Source organism: Ambystoma mexicanum, chromosome 9 (assembly GCF_040938575.1).
Source record: "Ambystoma mexicanum isolate Mex_15411 chromosome 9, UKY_AmexF1_1, whole genome shotgun sequence".
Classification (NCBI taxonomy): domain Eukaryota; kingdom Metazoa; phylum Chordata; class Amphibia; order Caudata; family Ambystomatidae; genus Ambystoma; species Ambystoma mexicanum.
Genome location: NC_090931.1, coordinates 339439564 through 339466223, shown reverse-complemented (window position 1 = coordinate 339466223; position 26660 = coordinate 339439564). Strand labels below are relative to the sequence as shown.

Below are 26660 nucleotides of genomic sequence, written 5' to 3'. Positions count from 1 at the left end.
TCATTCATACAAATTCTGTGTAACATATACATTCCTTTTCTTCTTTTTTGTCCTAACATCCTTGGAGTGTAGTCCTGTCGCTTCCCGGCTGTTTCTACTTTTCATGATTTATATATATATTGGAAAAGCAACAATGTACGGAGGTACACGTGAGCGGAAAGCACTCCAGAGAGCAGCAGCGGACCACAGTGGGAAGGCTGCAAAAAAAGGCACAGTCAAGTCTCACCAATCAAAAACAAAGCCTTTATTTGTGCAGAGGAACATATTGAAATTGTTGGCAGTTGACGTGTTTTATATATATGGTTTCTTCAATGAAATGAATTATTTTTGCTAGCAGCAGCTCAGAGGCTTTCTCTTCCTGTGGATGGTCGCGTGAATGTTCACCAACAAACAGTCTGACTACAAGTTAATTGTTGCATTTGGTAGTGATTACATATATATATACATATATAATATATACATGTGCATCTTGTAGAATTCAATATAAACAAGACAGTCATGGATTGGCAGATGTTGGAGCTATTTTAACCCCAAATTCAAATCCTTTGGCTTGCTGCATAAACATATACTGACTATGCATACAAAAGGTTTAATGTTAGAGTGGGTGTTGTGAAAAAGTGAATGAGCACCAAGCCAAGTGTATATTAGTGATTAAAGAGTACAACCTTTTTATTACAGACATATTTGTCAAATATTAAGATTTGTGGACATTGTTATGTTCCCAAAATGATCTATTCACTTGATAAACTGGAGAGAGCCATCACAGGGGCTAATGGGTCTGCTTGGCATTAGACCAGAAGCATTTAAGTGGTTTCCTGAAAGGTGGTCACTGGTCTTGTTAGAACCTTTTTAATTCAACTGCTGCATCAGTGACTTTTCCCGACTCTTGGTCTTGATTAAACCAATCCTTAAAAAGGGCACTAGGCTGCATCCCCATTGTTACCCCCCCATATCATTATTAGACAGTATCTCAAACATGTTTATCAATTGCCTGTTGGTCAGGCTAGAGACATGGGCTGAGAAAAATATTATACTTCCCATTTATGAAGCCGGATTTTGAAAGGGCGTTTCAACATCAGACCATGCTTTTGTGTTCTCAACCATCTTTGATAAATACGTGAATATAAGAAGGGTTATTGTACATGCAGGCTTTTAAGAACTAGGCCTTTGATTCCATTGATCGTCCACTTCTCTGGAATAAACTCTAGAGATTGGGTGTTGCAATTTCTCTTTTACAACTGATTGTCTGCCTATACTTGGATACTATGGCTTCTGTAAGCGGCTACCCCAGAGCAGGGCCTTCAAGCGAGTTCTTTACTAAAAAAGGTGTGCACCAGGGATGTCCATTGGCTCCACTTTTAATCATCATTTTTCTATCTGATGATATGTCTGCCCGATATCTGTCAGGCCTATTTCCTCCAAGTCTGAATGGGGTAATGTACCCTACTATACTTTATGTAGATGATTCTATACTATAAGACCTGACCCCAAAGGGACTTCCCAGCCGTCTTACCTATGCACCCGAGTACTTTAAAGCTAACAGTCTAAAATTAAATCTGAAAAAAACAAAGATCAATGTGTTTAGCTCTAAAAAAGCAAACAATTATAATTGGTGTATATACAATGTGAATTTAAGTGTGACTGATTCATATTGCTATTTGATGTCACGTTCTCAAGTAACCGTTTGTGGTCTGCACATTTAGCATTAGTAGAAAGTCATTTAAGGACAACCCTGGGTGGGATTAGAAGATTCTTTCAAACATTTGGTGAGTTCCGTTTTGATAAATGTATTCAGGTGCTGGAGACCAATATCTATTTTGCCATATTGTACTGCAGTGAGACCTGGAGAAGCGTGAGCTGCACTACCTTGGATCATATTTTATATATTTAGTTGAGAAAGCTGTTGGGTCTGATGTCCAGTACCCCCGGGTCTCCCCTTGATTTGGAGACCAGGGTTTTTAAAATTTGGCGTTCAGGCTAAATTTAGGTTTTTAGAGTTTTTTTGCAAAGTATATTCTGTCTCGTTGGTGAACCCTAATATTGTGAATGTCAGGGAAGAATTGGCAAATGCTGCGACCTATGCTATTTACCCCTGGCTTAACAAGTGGTCCATCTTGTGCAAACAATGGGGAATTGCTTTTGATGAATTAAGGGGTGGCTCGATTACAAACAAGAAGGAGAAACTTTGATCTTGCAATGAATAGCATGCCAAACTTACGCTCACTAGGTTACTTGATGAGGGTCCACTGCATCTATTGTGAGCATTTTCTGTTAAGTGTCATTCGTTCTCCGGTGCAAAGACGCATCATTGCAATGGTGCAACTGAATGTCTTACCACTGAGGGCACGGATTACGTGGTTGTTCAACACAAAGCGTTGCACTTTTGAAAGTGGCACTGATGACGATCTAATCAATTTTTTATTTATTTGCTGCAAACTCTTAGATCTAAAATGCTTATGGTTGAGAAGTAGTTTTAGCGGCAATAATATTAGGCATGTCTCTGATGCTATGAAGTTCGTCTTGTCTTGTGTTGATGCTCGTTTTATTAATGATTCATGCAAATATATGAATGCAGCCTTTAAACATATGGCAAGAAAATGTTAAGTGTTTTAACTTGCATATTTTTTACATTAATTTTACTGTATATTTTAACTTGATTGTTGTTAATAGCTGCAGTTCAAGCTATTAACAACAATCAAGTTAAAATATACTGTAAAATTAATTGCTGTTAATTGTGTAAACCAAAATAAAGTATTTATCTATCTATCAATCTTTGATGTGATGCAAAACAGTCAGGAACCATCAATGTTTCTGTTTCTCCATTTCTCCATTCTCATATGGGTATGTCAAACAAGTAATATAGGATTCTATCATACAATCCATCTTGAAATTATATGCTTTTAATGCACACCTGACACAGCAACACTCTCTCACAGAGAGCGACAGAGACATAGAGCGACAAACACATTACTTACCTGCTGTAATATTGTTTCTGATTGCTTCAAATATTCCTCCCACAGATTTCACATCTTTGAAAGGTCATTGTCATGAGCCCTTGGTGCAGATGCATGCCAGAGCTTACTTTGGGTCCATATATATTCAGAGCCTCAAGCACTATTTTCAGATATATATTTGGAACTGGCTGCAGCAAAGAACTCCAATTAAATATATCTGGGAAGGAGAATTGCAGAAAATCCGAATAGTGCGAATAAGGCGAAAGAGCAATGAGGAATCGGTTGGATGCATATGCATATCAATCAGAAAAAACATTCCTATAGGCAAGTGATTTGTTCTTCTAATGGATACATTCATCCCGCAGATACCCCACCTTTGAAAAACTCCCACAGCTGTACCCAGGCCTCATATTAGGTAGGGTGATGACAAGACAGGAAATACAAAAGGATGTTTTGCAACACCAACCAGCACAGTTGAACGTCCACACCAGCGAAGGGGTCTAAATGCTAGTTATGTTTATTCACTTATATTCCGCGCCGGACCCGAGGGTAAGAGGGCGCAGGAGCGGACAAGGATACTCTCAGCTTAGTTACAATGCTGTACAGTATTTACAGTGAGTACATAGGTAAAAACAGTTACAATAGAGGCAGTGATATACAGTTTAAGAATATACATATTTACATGGTTTACAGTGGCATGGTAAGGTTGGGAGTCAGTTAGCAGTCATTGAGTTTTAACCACTGGATGTAGTTATGTCTGAATTGGGTATAGGATTGAGGAATCCTTAAGGAAGGCGCTAGGGAGTTCCAATGTTGGGCTGCTTTCACCAGAAAGCTGTTGCCACCCATTTTAGTTCGTTTGAATCTGGGAACTGTGAGCAGATTTGCATTTGAGGATCTAGTGTGTCTGTTAGGTGTGCATCTATGAGTTCTGTCGATTAGGTAGCGGGGGGCAGCATTGTTGGTGCTAGTGCTGAGTGAAAGTGTGGAGAGAAGCACATGTCACTGCTTGACAAATTACTACAGTAGGAATCCCCTTGGTAAAGCAGACATAGTTGTTTGCACCCTTGCAGAATGTGCCTTAAGCCTTCCAGGATGTCCTTGTGGGGGAACCCATAGCAGGTCAGGATGCAGAGTACACTCCATCTGGATATTGCTAGTTAGGAAATTCCTTTACCTCTCCTTTGGTCAGAAAAGTCAATGAAAAGCTGATCATCCACTCTATATACACTTGTCCTGGCTAGATATAATGTTAAGGCCCTCCTGGTGTCCAATCTGTGAAACCCTGTTTCTATATGCAAAGGAAGATAAAATATATCAATGACTGTTGAATAAATAAATACTGAAAGAGATTATACAAATAGTGTCCAATCTGATGCTAAAATCCTAGAGAACAAGGAAACAACATCCAATTCCCTCATACACATATGTATTATCCAGAGACAGAAGTCTGAGAACATAACATTATGAGACTTATTGAAAATAGTTAAATACACTAAGATGTCATAATCAATGGCTGACAACATAGAATGTGCACTCACAAGATGCAGAGAGGTGTCATTTTGAAAATTCAAAAATATATCGGTGATTGTTGGATACATGAGCACGCAAAATAGATTGAACTAAGAGGGTCCAATATGATGGTAAAACCTTAAAAGGGTGTTGTTTTTTTAAAGAATCAAGCTAGTATAGTCAGGATTAATTGATTATTAAAAATTCTCTCTCCTTAAGCTAACAACCAAATTCAATTTCCAAGCTCACTAATATCAATATTGGGCCTCTAGAAGCAGACTGCACAATGTCACCAAAGAATAAAATAACGAGTATAGGCAAAGAGTTCTGATTTCCCTCAAGGGTCTAGAAAACTGAATAGACCGTTCTTGCACGATCGTAGTATGTATTTAACAGATACACCCAATCTAATTTCCTGTACTCACTAAGTGAAGCCAACTTTAAGAAAAGGACAGTCATTAGGGTTGTGGGCCCTAGATGTAGGACACCATGTGTCTCATTAGATAATTAACAAATAGGATCTACTTAAGATGGACTTATATTAGACATAACCAAATGGACAGCTGATTAGATTAGACACGTCATTTATTGTATAGTTATAACACTCATGAGCCAGCATTTCGTCATGAGGGGCATCTCTAATCTCTAACTTCATATGTAAACTGAAGTACCACTAGATAACAAACATTATCTAATAACTAGACGAACCTTAGTTAACAGTATGACCAATATTCCGACGGATATTGTTTTTATTAAAAAAACAAAATGTAAACTATATTTTAGATTATATTTTGTACTTTATGTAATATTTAGCACTTTAACTAAAAACAACATATGGCTTTAAATTAGACCAGTAAGGGTCCAGTCTGTAATTAACGGCATTTTACAGCATTTTGTTTACTACTGCGACATCACTGACGCTATACGTGATGACGTCACATAAACATGATGACTCTACTTTATTAAGCGGTCATCTTGATAGGGTTTAGGTAGCGTATTTTCTCCAAATTCAATTTATCTCCAAATCGAGTTATTCTCCTAGCTTCCCAAAGGACACAATATTTGGACCAAAACACTGTAAACGTGTTTTGTTGTATGACAGAGGACTACAGGACCGCTAATTTTTATCCCAGACGGGTATTGGACATTAATCCAGACCATCCACCTTCCTATTCTTCCCCAATGTACAATTGATACAGGTAATCCTACATATTATGAGGTGGCATTCAAGTTTATTTTTCCTAATACTAAATAGAAAAGTCTATGTTTCCAACAGATTTAAAGGGTGAAATTCAGTCTCATATGGATAAGACTACTAGAAAATTAAGATTATTCCGCCATAACCATCAATCGATAAGTAAAATCTGGAACAAAACCAACATTGTAAGTAGAGTCCTACTAAATAGTAATAGTCACTGATGTAGAAAGAATAGGTATTTAATGACATGTAATCCATTTAGGCGTCACAAGAAGTAACGAAGAGAATAGAGAAGGAAACCCCTTCAATGTACACATGAGTCTTGTCTCAGATGAAAGAATGGGACATCGTCCTTCATGGTTTTTATAAAAAGGTACAGGTCAGCAACTAGCCACTACTTTACTGATTTATGCTTTGTACAGAAGTTCTGTTCAAACATGTATGTGACTGAATGGTAATACCACAGAGTTTATAAGAGTTGGGATCAACATATCCAAATTCAATGTCACATTGACAGATGAACAGTCTAAAACCAAGATGGACCAAAAAAGTAAAAGAAATGGGAAAACAATTTCTCTATGTGCACAATTAATACTCAGATATACGAGTAATTTTTGAAAATGTGGAATATTGACACACAGTTTAATTTTATAACAAGTGTACATATTTTTTAAATAATTGAAGAATTTCTAATGGTATACTTCTGAATACATTATTTGGAGAAAACATAGCCCCTGAAGAAGAGATACAGTCTCGAAACGCGTTAGGCAATAAAAGATTTTAACTGAAGAAAAGAACCTTAAGAGTGATTGCCTTGAAATAATTGAGATTTGAACACTGAGAAAGTAATTTGTATTAAATGTATATGTAACTACTAAAAATCCCCAAATCAGGATAAACATTCTCTAGAAATTTGGGCTTATTTATTGAGCCATAGATAGTGTGCAGGGGAAGCGAGTTCCCCAAATAAGGGAAGCCTTCTTTTTCAAGTTTTCCCATATACAACCCATGTGCCAGGGCTGTAGTTTCTCCTCTGCACCTTTAACATCCAAAACACATACTTCCACCAAATTTGTCAAGACATACATAACTTAAATGTATAAAACGCTGAGAGGAACAAGAGTGCAAGGTATATTTGGAACACATAACAGAGAAAATGGGCCATGCTCCAGCACCCTTTTTGAAGACAGACATGGCATCAAGATGGCCTTTTATAGTGCCCTGATTTGGCCAATGGCAAATAGAATACAAGCACAGTACCAGTGAAGCACACTGCCCTCTGTCCTGGCACAAAACTGTAAATTTGCATCAGCGACATTCATAGATAGCTGGGTGCCTTGCAGAAAGCATTCACACCATGAGCCTCCTCTGAAAGATCCCAATCCTTGTATCAACCTCTCCAAAGACAGGCTTAAGGTTCCATGTTCTAGCACTAGGTTCAAACACATTATCTTGTTTTTATTGTTTATTGTGCAATTGGTTAATGTTCAAACCTTAAGCACTACATGTGTTATAATATATAAAAATAAAAGATTTGCATAAAAATAATACCACATATCTTATTACAAATAGAAAGTTAATAGTCAACTTAATTGTCAGTCTAAAATCATTTGAACAGCCTTCCAAATAAAATATGCAGCAGCAGTGATAGCAATTGATTACGCCCTGTAAATGCTGCTCCAAAATTGATTCGATTCAATTTGTTCAACTGTCGTAACAAATTTCACATATCCTTTTACATACTGAGTTTCTAATCCAAGGAATTTGTTTAAAATGTGTTGGTCAGTCTCAATCTCTAGCTGGGAGAATCGACACAGTCGTAACTCATATGGGATGTTTTTTCAGGCTCCATAATATTCCCAAGTTGGCAATAAGTTGAAGTGCAGATGTAAGAGGAATCGTTTCAGAGATTGATCACAGTACTAGGTCAGATATGTGGGAGGATCATTTAAGGAAAAGCTCTGTTTTGAATAAACCTTATATCTTTTCTTGTTGCCTAATGTACCCACATTTTTTATTCTGTTCCATTCTCTTGACTTCTGTTTTAGGATCTGGTCAATGTTTGGTAGGTCATACGCCTGGTCCAAAGAAATACCCAGAGTAGTCAGTAAGACTTTGGTCGGTTCTTCCAGATCAAGAATAAAGTTGTTGTCTTTTCTGTTTCCATCATTGGCACTCAAAATCTGTACAAGTTTATTTGCATTGTTCTGGGGAGAGAACAGTTTCAGATATAGGAAGGTGCATTGGACTAACCAAGAGGTGGTAAGAGAGCAGATACCAAATGACATCCGTAACACCTCAACTGGTATAGGACTGGGCAAATTCATAGCAGACCAAAGGACTCCCTCAAATGTATCCAACCTATTGACATATTTTGGGTGAGTGCCTGAAGACTGTAAAATATGACTGGGATGATGCTTGTGTTATAGATGATTAACAAGCCTTCTATGTTATTTCCACCCGCAGTGACAGAATATTGTTTAATAATTAGCCATTTTCTCCAAGTCTTAGTGGACACAATATTCCTGTGAACTGAATGGTGGGATTGAGCCTTAGTGGGAAGCCTGGGTATATATAGCTATCAACCACTTTGACGTTGTCTTTGCCAATTTCCTTGTAAAGGTCAGCTTTTCTGGCAGTGACCCCATAGGCACATGATTTTAGTTTTTGTGTGTGTTCATTTTCATGTAGTTGTCTTGTGCAAAGGAGGCCAAGGTATCTATTGAGCGTTGAAGGTACAGGGGGTCTGGTCGAAGAGGACAGTGTCATTAGCGTATCCTATCCATGACACTGCCATGCCATTTACTTTGGGTGGAAAGGTCCTTGCTGCTTTGATCAATGTGTCCATGTCTGAGATATATAGATTGAAGAACAGGGGGGCAAGAATGCACCCCTGCTTCATTCCTGTATTGGTATCAATGTGCAAGCTCAACTACACCTCCTTGTTTAGCCGAACCACAACTGTTCTATCTGAATACAGACACTAATAGGTGTGGATTTATCCCCCAGCGTATGAGTTTGATCCACAGCAGTTCATCGGACACAAGATCAAAGGCTTTGCTATAGTGAACAAGGCAACAATATAGGTTAGAGTCAGATCAAGAAAAATACAGTGACACTGCGAAAAATATTCCAAATGCAATTTATTCAGTACGAGGTCAGACTGACATGTGTTTCGAGCAAAGTTATCTAAACAATATTAGTGAGAATATATTTTGGCTTGAGTCTAGCATTGCTAGGAGCCTGTAATTAAGGGGATCGTGTCTGGGACCCTTTTTGTGACCAGGTATAAGTATGTATCTGCTCCAGCTTTCTGGGATGCATCCCGTGGCCTCAATATGTCTGAATAACTTTAACAGGACTTTTGCCCAGAATTCTGTTTTTTTCTTCAATATTATATTTGCTACTCCACCTGGACCTGGAGCACAGGAAGATTTAAATGTTTTGATTATCATAATGATATCTTCTTCCTCGAATCCCTTGTAAAAAAACTTGTTTTGTCAGATTTATCTGACCAAGTTGGTTTTCACTCCATCCAGCAGCACATATAATTGAGTAACATGCACTGCCCATTTTGATTCAGAGACAGCATTAAGTGCTAAAGATGTTGAACCAGCCAAGAACTCCCTAAAACGCGACCAACATTTTTTGCTGTCATTGGACTTCAAGATTTAAAATAGAGTTAGCCAATTCATGTTAACCAAGGAATGCTCGTGCTGGATCAGCCGATTTTTATATCGGGTTGTAAGCAAAGCTAGTTTGGATATTTCTTTTTCATTTGGCGAGAGATAATGTAGCTTTCTGATCTTCACCCAGTCCTCACAGAAAAGAGCCTTTCTGTGCCAGATGACAGGATCGAATTTAGACAGGTTAGCTTTTCTGGCCCCACAACTGGAATTTTGTCCACCACGTTTTTTACCATCAATTCGACATTCCAAATATGCACGGCCAGCCAGGGTTCAAGGCGGTCTTTATATGTTAGAATCATGTTATTAATATATATCATCTTTTTAGCGGACCACATGACACGATTTCTGGTGTTGTTTAATTTGACTACAGTTGGAATGAAAGAGATAGCATGCAAGTGCTTCATTCTAGTGGTCGATGAGAGTGTTGCATGATCGCTAGGATCATTTTGGCCTATATTTAATGGGCCACAGCTACTAGCCATTTTTATGTTTGCCACCACGTAGTCTAGATATGATTTGGAGGAGTCGTTGGTCCAAGTGTACTTGGAATCGTGAAGATCAGGGATTTTTCTAGGGGGGATAATCAAGTCACTCCCATCAAATAAATTCATCGATCCATGATCAGTGCCACCATTCCTATATATTTCACATGACTGGTTCATTTCCATGCCTGTATCTAGATGTGATCCTAGGTGTAGATCACGAGCATGGAAGTCTCCCGCCATCAGAAACATACTAGTTAGATACTTATACCACCATACGATGAAATTTGCAATTGCTTGTTGGATTTTCAATTTAGCCTTGCTATTTGGAGGGTCGTAAACGTTAGCACTAGGGTTCTTTCGTTGGATTCTGGGAAGGTTAAGGAAGCCGACATAACATAAGGTGAGGCGTCGTCGAAGCGCACTAGTTCCAATGAGATAATGGCTTGAGCACCTATAGCCAGGCCACCACTCGGCAAACCTATGCGTGATCTTTTAGCAGGGTTGCATAGAATGTTCTAGCCGTCAGTGTTAAAGTTACTAGTGAGCCAGGTTTACAATAGCAGGAAAATGTCAGATGAAGTTAAACAAAGCAGTCCTCGTGGCTGGCCAAGAAACGTGCAATGGTCTTTAGTGTTCCATGATATCCATGATAGCGTTAGATCAGTAGCTTTATGTCAAACACTGCTGGGCATTGGTGCTTCGCAGATCCATTTCTCAATGAGATTTATTTCTAAGCAGTTGAAGCAAAGGACTGGCAATAGAAGCAAATAGAGATTTGTGTTCAGAGCCCTGGTTTTTCTCACAGGGATATGGCTTGCCTGCAGCTTGCTGAAATGTCTTAACTGTGTTTGAAGGATCAGCTAGTAGCTGTTTTACTGCAGACTGTAATTCCAAAGCCAAGAATTTCAAGTTCAGGAGCAGATTGTTTCAGCAGAGCCACCATCAAGGGGAGACAAATTCTATGATCGCCCAGTTTCAAAGACTGTCAAACATATGAAGATTCATGTGGATGATGTCAGCAGAATTTATCATTGTTAACTGGGTGATCTTTGAGAACATTTCCATGATGATTTACCGGTTTAAAAAGGGGCTACGATCAGTAGGGTATGTTTCCTCTAATTTTGCCCATTTCCCCAGCATGCTTGTGTTATCATTGATTGCAAAAATGTTCCTATTCGTCAGGCTGGCCGCGCTTTATTCACCTTTTCAGGCATCTGTTGAGGCTGTATCTTAGGACAAACGCTGCTATGAGAGAGCCCAGCAATAGCTGCCACCTCAGATGCTTGGATAACGATGTTCTTTTCTGTTTGAATAGATACATTGCTTGAGGAGTTTTCAGGCTTGGCTGATGTCGTTCCCACCGTCTCATGCGCTTCTGGTACCTCGAGCCAGTGATCTAAAGGGTCTTGCAGCTGAGCTAATCTGACCGCACCATCGCTTAAAGTATGCAACACTGTGGTCTTTGAGGCCATGACCTGATTAGCTTTTTTACAAGCAAAGGCAATAGAAGATGGCCCTAGCCTATCGGCAGCCTTGTGGTTTCACACTTTTTCCTTGTTTTTCAGCAATGTGCATTTCCCTGTCTTTCCATACACTGCCAGATCAGTTGTTGGATTTCTATTTTTTGTTGAAATATTTGGGGGAGGTGGGATCAGGATCTCCTCATAATCCCAATCATCATTTAAAGATGTTTGGAGGTCGATGCAGTCTGCCTCCTGCAAGTCAGGCTTGGTAGAGCAGTTTCCAGCAGAGGCGGTAAGACATTTTTGCAGTGGGATGTTTTCATATTGTGATCAAGTATTCTTTTTTTCCCTGATAATTTCCGGGGAACCCGCTTGCAGATGTTCAGAGTTCTCCAAGATTACATCCACCACCTTTAAATTGCTTCTGCTCCTGTGCGATGGTAGAGCACAGGATCATTAACGCTTCTATATTAGAAGCAATTGCATTTAGTTTAAATGTGATTTGTGTGTCCTCTTTGGTGCTGCAGTAGCTACAAGCGGTTGAGTATTCTAGCTCACTTTCGCTATCACTGTCACAGGCCGTGGTATCCAGGAAGTCAGAAGCTGAAGCACACCTTGCGAGGTCCGGGGAGGCTGGGAGAATGGATCAGGTGGCTCCATGTTTCCCAGCGAATCAAGCTGCAGTCCCAAGCACGTTTTGTTTGTTTGTTTGTTTGTTTATTTATTTATATATATATTTGTAATAAGGATTGGTTATTGTCAATAGTAGGTGAGGATTGGGGTGTTATTGGAGATTGAGAGAATGATGTAGACAAATGATTTTCCACATTGATAGGAGCTGACAGAGTGTTTACAAAGGCTGTGATAGGAGGTTGAGTTTCTGCCACTTTATCAGTCATAACTTTTTAAATACATTTTAGCGTTGGTCTCTGGACTGCTTGGTCTTTTAATAGGACGTGAACAAGCTGTATTTCCTAGTGGCCGCGTTCTTCATCCCTTTGAGGTAGAGGCTGTCACTGTGCTCGTTGCACACTAAGACAGAGATTCTCTAAATAGGTGGATGGTGGGTAATTTGCAATGCTAAGCTCTGCCAGCCATTGGTGTGAGGTGACACCAGGCTGGGCAGCACTTAAGCGGTGCACAATACATTTGTAACCAACCAACCCTTTGCAGTTGCCGCAGCAGTGATAAGCGGCATGAGCTGTCATCGGGCTCAGGCCCTAGAAACCAAACTCTGACCTTGCGGCAGACTGCTTCCTATGCTTCTGCCTCACTTCACGGTACTGTGAGGGCTATGTCCAAGTGTGTGCATCCAGGACGCGAGTTGGTCATAGTGGGTGGCAGAGCTTTACCGTGCCATGCAGGGTGGGGACCAATTTGTAGCAGTAGGGTCACTTTAATAGCACCATATGCAAAATGCAGCACGTTTTGCCTCTTACCGCCCACGCTCCAGAATTCCCCAAGGGTTTCACCGTCACTACACTGGCACCAGACACCAAACACACAGCAGCACACTGCTTGTGCTCTGCACATATAGTGTGTTTTAAGTCCTGTGCTTGTGCTGTCAGGTGAAAGCTCCTCCTCCAGATCACCAACAGTGAAAGCAGACTTGACTTCTGCAATGTTCTGCTCCAGTGCCACCAAACACACAGCTGCACACTGTGGGCGCTACGTGCATATAGTGTATTTTTAAGTCCTGTGCTTGTGCTGCCAGGCGACAGCTCCTCCTCCAGATCACAAACAGGGAAATCAGACTTGACTTTTGCAATGTTCTGCTCCAGTACCTCAAACACACAGCTGCACTCTGCGCATATAGTGTGTTTTTCAATCCTGTGCGTGTGCTGCCAGGTGAAAGCTCCTCCTCCACATTACAGACAGTGAAAGCAGACTCGACTTCTGCAATGTTCCACTCCAGCACCTCCAAACACACAGCTGCACACCACAGAAGCACATTATCACCTGATTAGGTCGTGTATCTTCCCCCAAAAGGATTCTCCAAGGAGGCTACAGTATGTCAGCATGGCGCGTATCAGGTATTCCATGTTCAGTCCGTAGCAATCAAGATCACGGTTTTTCCACATTCTTCAGCACCAAAGGAAACAGAGGGGAATGGAGGGAGCCTGTAGACCACGCCAAACATCCAGGGAATCACAGGTGCATGTCCCAGAGAGCTCCCCTTTGGAAACTCCCTGAAGCAAAATGTCTTGCACTTCTTGCCTGTGTTGGTCGTAAACAGATAGATCTGGGCAAGCCCCAAATGGAGAAAATCTCCTCCAAGATCGCACCTTTAGCTCCTACTTGTATGAAAACCCCAACAGATGACTCAGCGCATCTGCTTGCACATTAAAACTGCTGGCAAGGTGATACGCTGTCACAGTTACCTCAGTCTTGATCATCCAAAGCCAAAGTTTAAACAACCTAACACCAGTGGTGTAGATGTGAGGACTTGAACAGTCGAACCCTTGATGGCAAAAAAAGAAAAAAATGTCAGATAGACTGACTAAGTGGCAGTTAGTTAACGTGAAAGGAATTCCCGGGGCCTTCACACAGTCTGCAGACCATCTCCCAATCCTAGAAGGAATGCATCCATGACTAGGGCGACTGTCAGCCACGGCTGCCAGGATGAGGCACCCAGAAGTAAGCAGGCTGTGAATGTCCACCAAAGAAGACCCTTGTGAGCCTGAAGGAGCACCAGGATAATATCTGTCATGCCCCTCAGAGACCACTGTAGCAACTGCATCTTCAGTCTTGCAATGAAGATGCAGGACGCCATGAGCCCTAGCATCCCCAAGAAAACCCCACCCAATAGTCCCCTGTTCATCTGAAAGAGTTACTGTGGTCTGCATATATGTAATTCTCTTTGTGGAGGGAAAGCCATGCCTCACTCCATATTCTGCCCCTATAAACTGTAAGCTTGTGGAGGGGGCCAGAAAGGACTTCTTTAGGTTTATAGAGAAACCTTATAAGTGAAGAAGAGCACAGGTCGTCTCTGAGTCCAATAAGGCTCCTTTTATGGGCTGGCCATCAGGAGCCAGTTGTCGAGCTAATAGTTAAGAAAATACATGCAACTCATCTGCTGTGCAAAGGAAAAACCATCACTGCCATCACCTTTGGGAATAATCTCAGGGCTGAAATGAGGCCAACTGGGAGCAACGCCAAATGGTACTGTGTGCTACCCACACAATAACAGATATGTCAGAGGTTTGGGATGGGTAGTATATGTCCTTTTAATCTAAAGACACAATGTAATTGTGCAGCTCCAAAGCCTGGAGGTTCTGTGCAAGGGTGACAATGTTGAATTGGTCCTTTCGAGAAGCTTGTTGAGGAAACTCAGATCTATGATTTATCTGAGTCCTCCTTCTTTGGAGCTAGGAAGTGACATGAATGTCAATCTTTTCTGATTGCTCTGGTGTAACAACCACTAATATCTTCAGCATGAGTGGCGACACTGCTTGGGGTCCGTAGAAGGCATAGGCAAAGCAAGGGGATTTCAGTAGGGTTTTCACATGAAGGACGGGTAATGATGACCTTTGTCCAAGATCTGAAGTGTCCACTTGTCGGAAGTTGTTTCCTACCATGCCCTTTTGAAGAGCCAAACCCTGCCCACTACAGGAGACTCATGCAACATTGGGGTAAAAACAAAAGTATTTTGTTTTCCCCTCAATGTCGCGTGGTTCTACTGTGCTTGGTTTTTGAGACCTGAGCCTGAAGGAAGTGCAGAGGGTTCTGGCTTCTCTCGTGATGCACATGTACCCCTCTGCAGATAATAACACCGTTTCTGATGCAGTTGCTGAAGCTGCTACACTCACTGTTGCACCCAAGTCCGATCCTTAGTCAGGAGATTGAAAAAATGAAAAAAAAGATAAAGATGCACGTGCCGACAGAAACAACAATCTCATCATCTGACGAGAATCTCTAAACGTCCGGAGGCTCTGGTCATCCTTGAACCAAACAAATCACAATTGTCAAATGATATGTCTAGTGGTTTGGGCTGGACTGTGGAGTCCCTGCACACTTCCAAGATGATCTGCACCGTGTCTTTGCCATACTGGACCAGCTGTGTGAAAGATGGCTGCCCGCCCCGCTATTTTAGCATCCTTCCACATAGGGAGTATGGCACACAGATACAGGAGGCATTATCTACTCTAAGTGCAAGTCTACCATACAGAAAAGGGGAAGTACAGGGTACTCCACAGGCTCCAGTACCACAGTAAGATAACTCAGTGGGTTAACTAACCTTCTGCAGACACCAGCGTGCAACCTGTGATTATAGAGCTAAATACAGATCTGCTACAACAGAGTCTGAGTTACAATTTGCTCCCAAAACTGTATAAACAGTTCTACATTGTTACATCAAAAGAAACAACTGGGTGGTAATTTACTTTGCTGTAGCTTTGTTTTTTTGTAAATTGTTCTCCTAGTAGCTTTGTTTTCTTCTTGTAATGGAGTGAGACCCATCATGCTCCACAACTTCCAACCCACCATTCCCTACCTTGGCAAAATGCCTGATCACGGGTATGGCCAGGGCAAATAGCGTTACCGCTACTAGGTCCAGTGCTATTAGGGCAGGATCACGAGTAGCGGGTTAACGGTTATTGCCCATTCCTCATTGGGTACATTATACCAAATGGGACTGGGGGCGCTATTAGCACCGGCGCAAACTGCGCCGGCACTAATAGTGCCGAAAATGCTCATTCATGCTTCATTCCGCTGGTGCATTTACCTCCAGCTTTGAGCTGGAGGTAAATGTGGCCATACTCAGGATTGGATGGATCATTAAATGCAGTGGTAATAGCATTACCACCGAATTCAAAAGCTACCACCCAACCCGTGATCAGGCCCAAAGTAAATTACCTTTCCGTAGTTTATTTCAATAAAACAACAGTGTATAGCATACAATGATGTGTAATGTGTATCTAAAACATAAAATTCAGCCTATGAAAAGATATCTGCAAATTTGCACAAAGTTGCTAGTGTCTGTAACGTTGACTTTGCCGCTGACCCCCCTTGCCCCCCCATGTCTCAACTGATCGGTTTAGAAAATGGGTTCAATTCCACCTATCTATGGATCTTTCCAGGAGCCACAGTACAGTAGATGACCTGTTTGGGAGGACTAATCAATAACCAACCTAAAAAGAATGTGTTTTCTACTTGTAGCAAGTGGCATTATTGATTCATCCTGATTTCAAGGTATTTTGAAGAATCCCACTCATAACAAGACAATTTTTTCGATATCTAGTCTTGCCAAATGTATGAACTAAGAGCCCATTAGCCTGGAGAGGAGGGAATGAATGCATGTCCTACTGTAGAAACACTACCACCCTTAAACGAAACCACATACGTTTATCTGCCTTGGGTGTCTAGCCTTACAAATCACATTACAGCAGGCATCACAATGGAATTGGTAGATTCCATTACAGGTTCTTCCATCGAGGGAGAAATCAGCACATTTTTGTCAACTAATTTTACCCCAAATATATGTTAGGGGGTGGGTTAGGGTAATACAAAAGGTAGTGGGTGGGGGAGCAGCGAGGGGGTCTCCTCCCCATACATTTGCGGTAAAATATCCTACCAAAAAAAAGAAATTTGATGAATTCTTCCTTGATGAAAACATCTCGAGGAAATCCCAAAGAACCATCACAATGATGCTGCCATGCTGGGTCACCAAATCACCACTTGCCGAATTCACAATAGCCCATCTTCAATATCACACAACCAAGCTGTCATAGTCATTACACCACTGAGGTTTTCAAAACCCTCCCTCAAACTATGTCATATTTGTGTCACTCTTGACATTTTTCAGTGTTTCTTTTGCTTATTCCAGAAGCCTGTGGCCTACAACATCTGTACTGAACGAAGGCGCCATGCAATACAATGTCCGTTCAGCATTGTCTGGGAAACGCATACAATATGTGATATTTACATATGTAGCCCCATTTGCAACCAAGCAGGACGCTCTGTATGAATGTATGTATTTATGGAACCTAGCTAGAAAGCAACGGAGTGATGTACAAAGAAAGACAGGACGTTACTGAGAGACAGAGAAGGAAGGGAGAGCAAGGTGAGTAATTCATGCTTGCTTTTTCTATGGCTCATCCTTATTCAAGGAGACTCAATTGGAAATGGCCCACCTGACCTGATCCCGATTGATTGTGTCTACAGCATGTAGTATGACATGCACTCCCAGAACCTCATCTTTGGTGGGAGGGGACAGCATTATATCTCAGAAAAGTCTACTTATTTACAAAACAATTTTCAATGGGACTTTCCCATTTCAAAACATGTTTGTAAATTAGGCCTTAAGTCTAAGAGAATACCAACACATAACATCAGACATGCAACCGCGAAAGCATGAACAAAATGCAAGGGGGTTTGTTGGTATATGTTTATGTCACAAAATTGGCAATCCAAATAACGATTCTGAAGACGTTACTGTGAGGTACACTGACATACTCTTGGCTTGCTTATAGTAAGAGGTATGCCAGAGCTACCCATAATAACTTCTTTGTGAATCAAATAGCCATCTCCAGGTGTAAGTCCAAGGTAAATCGGCCCGTCGCATGCAGCTTCATTTACCTTTCATCCTCTTTGCACAAAGCATGCTTTGATGCAGCTCCTCGAGGACTGCCTTGGACGCAAGCTGAAGGTTTTCGATGATGAGCCAGCCATCTTGATTCATCATATCATCTAGGGATGCCTTGAGCTCAGGAGCGCATCCCTTCTTGATGCTTACAATGGATGCAGGAATACTTCTATCCTGAGGGACGGACATGACAATAAGTCAATACAACATAATGGAGAAAAGAGATGGAAAAAATAATGTATTCATTGCTTTACGTGTTTTTTTAACCTTTCTGTTTACAGATTTTACATGTTGTCAAATAAAGAAAAGCAAGCCAAACAAAATGTATGAAATACAACGGAATAGGAATAAAACCCCAATGGCAATAGAAGAGTATCCTGCCAACTGATACAACATTTTCCAGAACATTGAAAATTCAGTTTAACAGTAGACAAAATAACACAATGGAAGTCATCCCTAAACATACTCTCCCTAGACGTGACTACAACCAAACACATGCAATAATGCTGGGGTAGAAAATAAAAGAATGTTGGAGTGTACAAGTCTAGAGGTGGAGTCAAGTACCCCTAACAAAAGCTCTGCACCCATGCTGCCTATATGTTGGGAACCGGAAATTGCAACACGTGCAGTGCCAGCAAGCATGCCTGTACCACAGAAAATCATGGAAATAAGGTATCCATTAAGAAAACCTTAAGAAGCGTGAAAACGAATGAAGGAGATGATTGCTGACGTCATGCGGAGTAGAAGATTATGCACCTGGAAAAAATGCATGAGGCAGGAGAATATAGACATTCTATACGCTCTGAAGAGAAGATGGTAAAGATGAGCAACATTTCGGGCTTGAGATGAAGATGCTCATGCTACAGAAATGCTGAAGAACATTTAAATCAGTTTACACTTGTACAGACGCAGGAATGCAAGTAGACAAAGTAATCTTAAGGTTGGCTGCATAGTGAATAGTTTTGCGGTGATGCGCCAATGTATAGGTATGTATAGAACCTGGATATTCCACAGTGCACTTTAAGCAAGGCTGACCCCCGTGATTGGAAAGAGTTTTCAGTGTGGCGTAGATGAAAAATTACTGATGGCGAGAGAGAAATTAAAGAAAGGCTTGGCTGGCCCAGCATCAAGAAGACGAGGCCACTGTGAGCCTGGGTCTCAATCCAGAAGTTACAGTGAACGTGAGAAAGAAACAAACTTCTATTTGAAATAGAATGGAAATACACTGAAGGCTTCAAGAGTTCATCTTTTAATAGAATTAAATGCTACAAAATGCTTGAAACTGCTGTCTCCCAATCACATGGTCAGATCAGAAGAGACTTTGGGTCGAGCTACACCGAAACCAAGAAGAAACTCCATTTATTTCTCAGACGCAGAGAGCCTCTAGGAGGCCCAGTTCAAAGCCCAATTGACTGGCAGACTGCAAAAGTGTGAGACTGTTCCCCTTCACCACCCTGCTCCTCACCTGTTGCTTCTTCTTGTCCGTCCTTAGTGAGTAGTGATTGCTTCCGCGGAGCCTTGGGTTTATCCTTGGTGGGTTTCTCTCGGGACTTCCTGTCATATAAATAGGGCCTGGCTCCCTCGGAGGCCACCTCGACAGAAAGTGGAACCTGTCTTGGGGGGCCCCGAGGAGCCAAGCCCCCGCAACAGGGAAAAAGCCGGTGGAAGGCAAAAAACCCTGTGAAAATGTTCCAGGAGGTGGGTCCTTGGATAGAGCTTCTTCAGTAGCCGGATCCAGATGATCGTACAGGTAAGTAAAGGTTCAGGTAATTTTGATCCGTGCTGTAGACAATGATGAGGGTATGATGGGGAGGTTCAGGTAAACCAGTTCCCAATCCGAACTGTAGTTGCCATGGACTAATGAGTGGAGTAATTGTAGAGGAAGACAGGAGGTAAACAAAGTAGAAGACCGGAAGCGTAACAACAAAGGATAAAAGGGCAGTTTATAGACAAAGTCCCTACTTACCAGAGAAAGGCAGATCCACTAAATGATCAGGGAGGAACGCGAAGAATCGCGAGGGTGGCAGACAGGGGGCCGCAAGTCGGAACGGCAAGAAGCCTTAAGTGAAAGGAAAGGACGGAGGATGAGGGAGGAACGTGAAGAATCGCGAGGGTGGCAGACCGGGGGCCACAAGTCTGAATGGCAAAAAGCCTAAAGTGAAAGGAAAGGGCGGAGGATACGAGGCGGCAGAGTGTAGAGAGAACAAGAGAAGGGGAGTAGTAGCACGGGCTGGCGGGCTGACGAGGAACAGTAGAAGGCAGAGAAAAAGCCAAACAGAGGTTTAGCCGGAGCAAACGTATTGAGGCGGATAACACAGATACAACGCGCTGGATGGTGGGCGGGGCTTGCTTAAATAACGGTGTCCGCCATCTTGGTTGAGGGCTAGCCCGTTGCTTAAAGGATCTTCGTGACGATACCTTCCACGTATGCCAAAGCTTCCAGGGACGGGTCCTGACAGTATAACCTCTCTCCCTACGGAAACCCCCTGGCTTCCCCGGGTATCTCAGATGAAACCTTCTCAATAACCTGGGGGCATGCAGATGGTGACTGGGTTCCCAAGTTCTTTCTTCCATGGAGTAACCCTTACAATGGACTAGATATTGAAGACCTCCCTGGCGATAAAGTGAATTCACCAAGTAATCCACCTCATACTTGTGGTTCTCCAGTAGTCCGTGTCTTGGTCTTCTGAGTCTTGCGTAGAAAAGGATCCTCTTTATATTCCTTGAGTAGAGAAGTGTGGAACAATGGGTGTACTCTCTGAAGACCTTTAGGTAGGCGTAGTTCATAGACTACTGGATTTATTTGTCTTACAATGGGATAAGGTCCTAGATATGGTGGGGCAAACTTGCCGGTATGTATCCATCTAGGTAGATACTTTTTAGATAACCAGACCCTTTGTCCGGACTTCCATTCTGGATTGGATCGTCAACTTCTATCTGCCCACTTCTTCTGTGCTTGTTGACTGTCCTCAAGTGCTTCTTTAGCCATTTTATGTACCTTTGTGAGTTTTGATAATCTGTCATCTATGGCTGGAGATCTGGTCGGCAGCATTCCGGTCCAGTGATAGTTGTTGTTATAAGCGAACTCGGCCTGTGCTAGGAATGAAGAACACTTCTCCTGTCTATTGCTACAAAAAAATCTCAAGTATTGCTCCAGTCCGGCATTGAGTCTCCCTGTCTGACCATTACTTTGGGGGTGAAAACCGGAAGACAGTTCTCGGTTAATCCCTAATTGTTGACATAACAATGTCCAGAACTTGGAGGTGAATTGAGTACCTCTGTCAGAAATTATGGTCCGGGGTAATCCATGAATACGTATTACTTCTTGGAGAAAGACTGAAGCCGTCTTAGGGGCTGACAGGAGACCTTCTAGTGCTGAAAAATGAGCCATCTTACTGCAAGCATCTACTGTCACCATTATTGCAGTCTTTCCCTCAGATTCTGGCAGGTCAACGATAACATCCATGGAAATGTGTTCCCAAGGCCGGGCCAGTAGAATAGGTTGCTGCTGTTTGCCCAATGGTTTAACCGTTTGGTACTTGTTTGCTGCACAAATTGGACATGACGATACATATCTTTCCACATCCTTGTGTAGTTCGGCCCACCAGAACCTTCGGCTTATGAGATCCTGGGTCTTCCTGATACTAGTATGTCCAGCGAGGGGGGTATCATGGCACCATGAAAGGATCTGTTCCTGAAGATTCTTAGAAGGGAGGAACAACGCCGTTCCATGGTAGTACAGATCATCGTTGGCCTGAGTAACTGTGGTTGGGAAGGCGGGCAGTAGACCGTATTGGGTTGTAAGTTCTTGAAGAAATGACGTGACACTTGCCATGACCTTCAGGTTGGGAAGTAAGAGGTCGTGATCTTGATAAAGGTTTGTTTCCTCTCCTTGACATCTATAGAGAGCATCGGCCATCCTGTTTTCTGATCCGAGTAAGAGATGTTGAAATCAAATTGGGAGAAAAAATATGCCTATCGGGCATGTCGGGTATTGGTGTACTCCATCTGCTGCAACGCTCTGAGGTTACGGTGATCCGTTCGTACCTGAAAAGGGTGAGCTGCTCCCTGAAGCAAATGTCTCCACTCTTGACATGCCAACTTAATGGCCAGTAGTTCTCTTTCTAGAACCGAGTAATTGCGTTCACTCGTAGTCAAAGTCTTTGAATAATAAGCTACTGGATGTGTGAGTCCGTCTTCCGCCTCTTGCAGGAGAATGGCTCCCACCGCTCCCCCAGAGGTGTCTGTTTCCACTATAAAGGGCCTTGCTTGATTTGGTTGCACCAATATGGGAGCTGAGGTGAACATCTCCTTGAGACATAAGAACGCTTCCTTTTGTTCAGGACCAAATAAGAATGTAACTCCTTTCTTGAGTAGACCTGTAATGGGTAACATCTGGTTGAAAAAGTTCGGGATGAATTGACGATAGAAATTAGCTAGGCCCAGGAAAGACTGGACCTCTTTAACACTTATTGGCTCCTTCCATTCTAGTATGGCCTTTATCTTCCCTGGCTCCATCTTGATTCCTTCCTTCGAGAGGATATATCCCAGATAAGAGACCGAAGTCACTTCAAACTGACACTTCTCAGGTTTAACAAGGAGGTGGTTCGCTCGGAGTCTGTGTAACAACCTTCTGACCTGTTTACGATGTTTCTGGAGCTCTTGAGTGTAGATAAGAATGTCATCCAGGTAAATGACTACCGACACAAACAACATGTCCGAGAAGATCTTGAAAAGAACCCACAAGGGGAGAGAGAGGGAGGTGATGACCCTGGGACCTTGGTCCTGCAGTCAGGTGAATGATGTGTCTGTCTCTGGGAGAGACAACCACCTGTACATTCGTTAATTTGTTCTAAGCACAAAACAGGTTTTTTTTTAAAAAAACATTTTGATGTGAAAATCACAATTGACTGATGTTCAATTCAAATTGCAGGAGATTATTTCAACTTTATTCATATAAAGTTGTAACAAAAGGAATTCTTTTGAAAGGGAAAAACAACCACTAGATAGTGACAATTAAAACTATTTTTTTTTATTTTTGGTCACAATACAGTACCTCTAAAAAATGATTTACTAAAAAACAACAATCCATGTGCACTATTGTTGTGGTGAAGTGGAATCAAACTACCAGATTGACACAATGATATTAGTGGGATAAGAGCATGAAAAACGAAAGTAATAAGGACCCAGTGGGTAAGCACTCAATGACCAACATCAACTGAGAAGAGGTAGAGCATTTATAGGTAGAACTAGCTCTATCATGTGAGAAGAACCTCTGATATTTCTTAGGTTTTATTTTGTGAAAGTCTACATATGTTTCGGCTATTGACACCAAAAGAAATCAGGCAATGCACAAAAAAACGTTGTCTGTTGGTGCAGATGTAGCCGTCTTTAGGACAAAGGAGAAACAAGATGTTCTAATGATTTGACAGTGTTGAGTACTTCATATACATCGTGCTGTGTCGTTAGAAAAGGCACGAAACCCACGTTGTTGTTCTCGGAAGGTCTTTTATAAGATTGAGAAGAAAGTGTAAAACTTTTTAGAGTTAATTGGTTTTAGTACGCCATTGTAGACACTGAAAGGACATTTTTCAAGGCTTTAACATTTCTTGAACGTAGGCTCTTTTGGAATAATAAATGTAAATGCAGCAGGGTGGCTTGAACGTGACCTCTAGAGGAAGTCAACAAGGCTTCGCCTACACGAGCGCGCCAATGCTGCACTTTTAAACGTGTCCGGGGCCCGGGATATCCGCGGTGTTACTGGCAACAAAACCAGTGGAGCAGTAAAGCCGCTCAGAGCCTGCGTGCTTCCGTGAACAGCTCAGAGAAGATCTTGTCAATGAACCTTTGGAAGACCGCAGGGGCATTCACAAGGCCAAAGGGCATCACCCTATATTCGTATAACCCGAATGGGGTTCGAAAAGCGGTTTTCCATTCATCTCCTCTCCTCACTCTGAGGAGATGGTAAGCTCCTCTGAGGTCCAGTTTGTTGAAATACGAAGCCCCTCTGACTGCTTCTAGGATATCTCAAATCAGAGGCATGGGGTAGTGATCTTGAATAGTGATCCGATTCAACCCTCTGTAGTCAATACAGGGTCGTAGTTCGGTAGTATCCTTCTTTGGAATGAAAAATAACGAGGCCCCTCCTGATGATCTTGATTCCTGAATGAGTCCATTCTGAAGATTATCGTCAAGATATGTTCTGAGAGCTTGTCTTTCGGAAAGAGACAAGGGATACATCCTGCCAAATGGGATGACCGACACAGGATGGAGTTCTATGGCACAGTCCTCTGGCCTATGAGGAGGTAAGAGTTTGGGTATAGTGTCTTCAAACACCTCAGCGTACTCCTGGTACTGTCGAGGAATAGATGAGACCACCTTGAGGTGGGGTGGTCCATTCTCCTTATCTTCTTCCTTGTCTTGATAAATTGATTTACAGTTGTGTTCACAGTAGGCAGAGTCAAACCGGACGCAGTTGGAAGTCCAATTGATCTGCGGATTGTGTCTTCTTAGCCATGGTATTCCTATCACCTAGGGAAAATGACCTGCTCTAATGAGATCAAATACCATTAGTTCATGATGTTCTCCCAAGGCCATATGTAAGGGTATAGTCTCTTGATTGGATGGGACCTGAGGACAAGGGTGGACCATCCACCCCTTCCACCGGAGTGGATCTTTCCTTCTGCCTAGTAGGAATTCTTTGTTCCTTTACACATTCTGCATCCATAAAGTTCCCTGCTGCTCCGCAGTCCAGCATGGCATATACTTCTATGTGAGAGGCACTTGTTGTCCAGAGTATAACTCGAAATACCATCAGACTATTATCCTCCTTTAATTCTCATGGTCTGGTAAGGTAGCAAGGACTGTGTCTTGTTCCCCCGAGACCTCCCTTGCAAAGGACCGAGGATTGAAGTTTTCCTTCCTTCATGGGGGCACTTCAGGACAGTCTCTGAGTAGATGCTTCGAGGAGCCGCAATATAAACAGAGGCCTGAGTCCTTCCGTCTTTTGCATTCTGCAGGCGTTAAAGGGCCTCGGGCTGCCCCTATCTGCATAGGTTCCTCCGAGGTAGACACCTCTCTAGGTGGGTGAGGAGCCAGGCTTGGTGATGGACGATTCATGCGAGGTCTTCTACTTTCCTGGCGACGTTCATTTAGTCGGTACTCTAACTGCAGGGTGAGTGTCATAAGATCTTGGAACGACGGAGGTCGAGCTACACGGGCTAGTTCATCCTTTAATTCGTCATGGAGTCCTCTCCGAAAGATAGTCTGTTTACAGAATCTGGCTAGTCAGTCTTTGCAGCTAGTCTCAGGAAGTGAGATATGTTGGTCTGCAGTACGTATTCCCTTGTTTGACATCAAGAATTGCTTCCAATGAGGTGTAGAGCACTTCTGGACGATCAAACCTTCCCTTAAAGAGATCCACAAATTGGTCATAATTCATCAATGTGGGATTTTTTCGTGTCACCAACGGGGTGGCCCAGGCCAAGGCATTCCCGGTGAGATTGGCTATAAGGAATCCCACCTAAGGCGAAGTATACGTGACAGGCATCCAAGTATTCCTTTAGACCTCCCGGGTAGCCATCGCATTTACCGAAGGATAAGGGCATGGGTGGTAAATCTCCTTGATCGTCCCTATGTAGGACTACTTGTTGGTGCAGTGCTGCGTTTTCTGTCTTGAGAGATTGAACTTCTAGGGTTAGACCCTGTAAAGCGGCTACCAGTTCCTGATATTGTTCTAGGGAAGCCATGAGCCTGTCTGGGCGTTGTATACTGTCAGACTGTTCCCCTTCACCACCCTCCTCCTCACCTGTTGCTTCCTCTTGTCCGTCCTTAGTGAGTAGTGATTGCTTCTGTGGAGCCTTGGGTTTATCCTTGGTGGGTTTCTCTCGGGACTTCCTGTCATGTAAATAGGGCCTGGCTCCCTCGGAGGCCACCTCGACAGGAAGTGGAACCTGTCTTGGGGGGCCCCGAGGAGCCAAGCCCCCGTGACAGGGAAAAGGCCGGTGGACAGCAAAAAACCCTGTGAAAATGTTCCAAGAGGTGAGTCCTTGGATAGAGCTTCTTCAGTAGCCGGATCCAGATGATCGTACAGGTAAGTAAAGGTTCAGGTAATTTTGATCCGTGCTGTAGACAATGATGAGGGTATGATGTGGAGGTTCAGGTAAACCAGTTCCCAATCCGAACTGTAGTTGCCGTGGACTGATGAGTGGAGTAATTGTAGAGGAATACAGGAGGTAAACAAAGTAGAAGACGGGAAGCGTAACAAAGGATAAAAGGGGAGTTTATGGACAAAGTCCCTACTTACCAGAGAAAGGTAGATCCACTAAATGATCAGGGCAGAATGCGAAGAATCGCAAGGGTGGCGGACCGGGGGCCACAAGTCGGAACGGCAAGAAGCCTTAAGTGAAAGGAAAGGACGGAAGATGAAGGAGGAACGCAAAGAATTGCGAGGGTGGCAGACCGGGGGCCGCAAGTCTGAACGGCAAAAAGCCTAAAGTGAAAGGAAAGGGCAGAGGATACGAGGCGACAGAGTGTCGAGAGAACAAGAGAAGGGGAGTAGTAGCACGGGCTGGTGGGCTGACGAGGAACAGTAGAAGGCAGAGAAAAAGCCAAACAGAGGTTTAGCCAGAGCGAACGTATCGAGGCGGATAACACAGATACAACGCACTGGATGGTGGGCGGGGCTTGCTTAAATAACGGTGTCTGCCATCTTGGTTGAGGGCTAGCCCGTTACTTAAAGGATCTTCGTGACAATACCTTCCACGTATGCCAAAGC

The 26660-nt window shown here is 42.6% G+C and overlaps 1 protein-coding gene across 1 annotated transcript in view; it reads right to left on the bottom strand.

The window, feature by feature from the left end:
* Positions 1-26660, bottom strand: part of LOC138487325 (uncharacterized) — a 2513852-nt gene that overhangs the window by 287871 nt on the left and 2199321 nt on the right. Inside the window, exon 87 of the mRNA XM_069613924.1 lies at positions 17878-18058. Coding sequence (XP_069470025.1) covers positions 17878-18058 — 181 coding nt within the window. The remainder of the gene's footprint in view (positions 1-17877; positions 18059-26660) is intronic.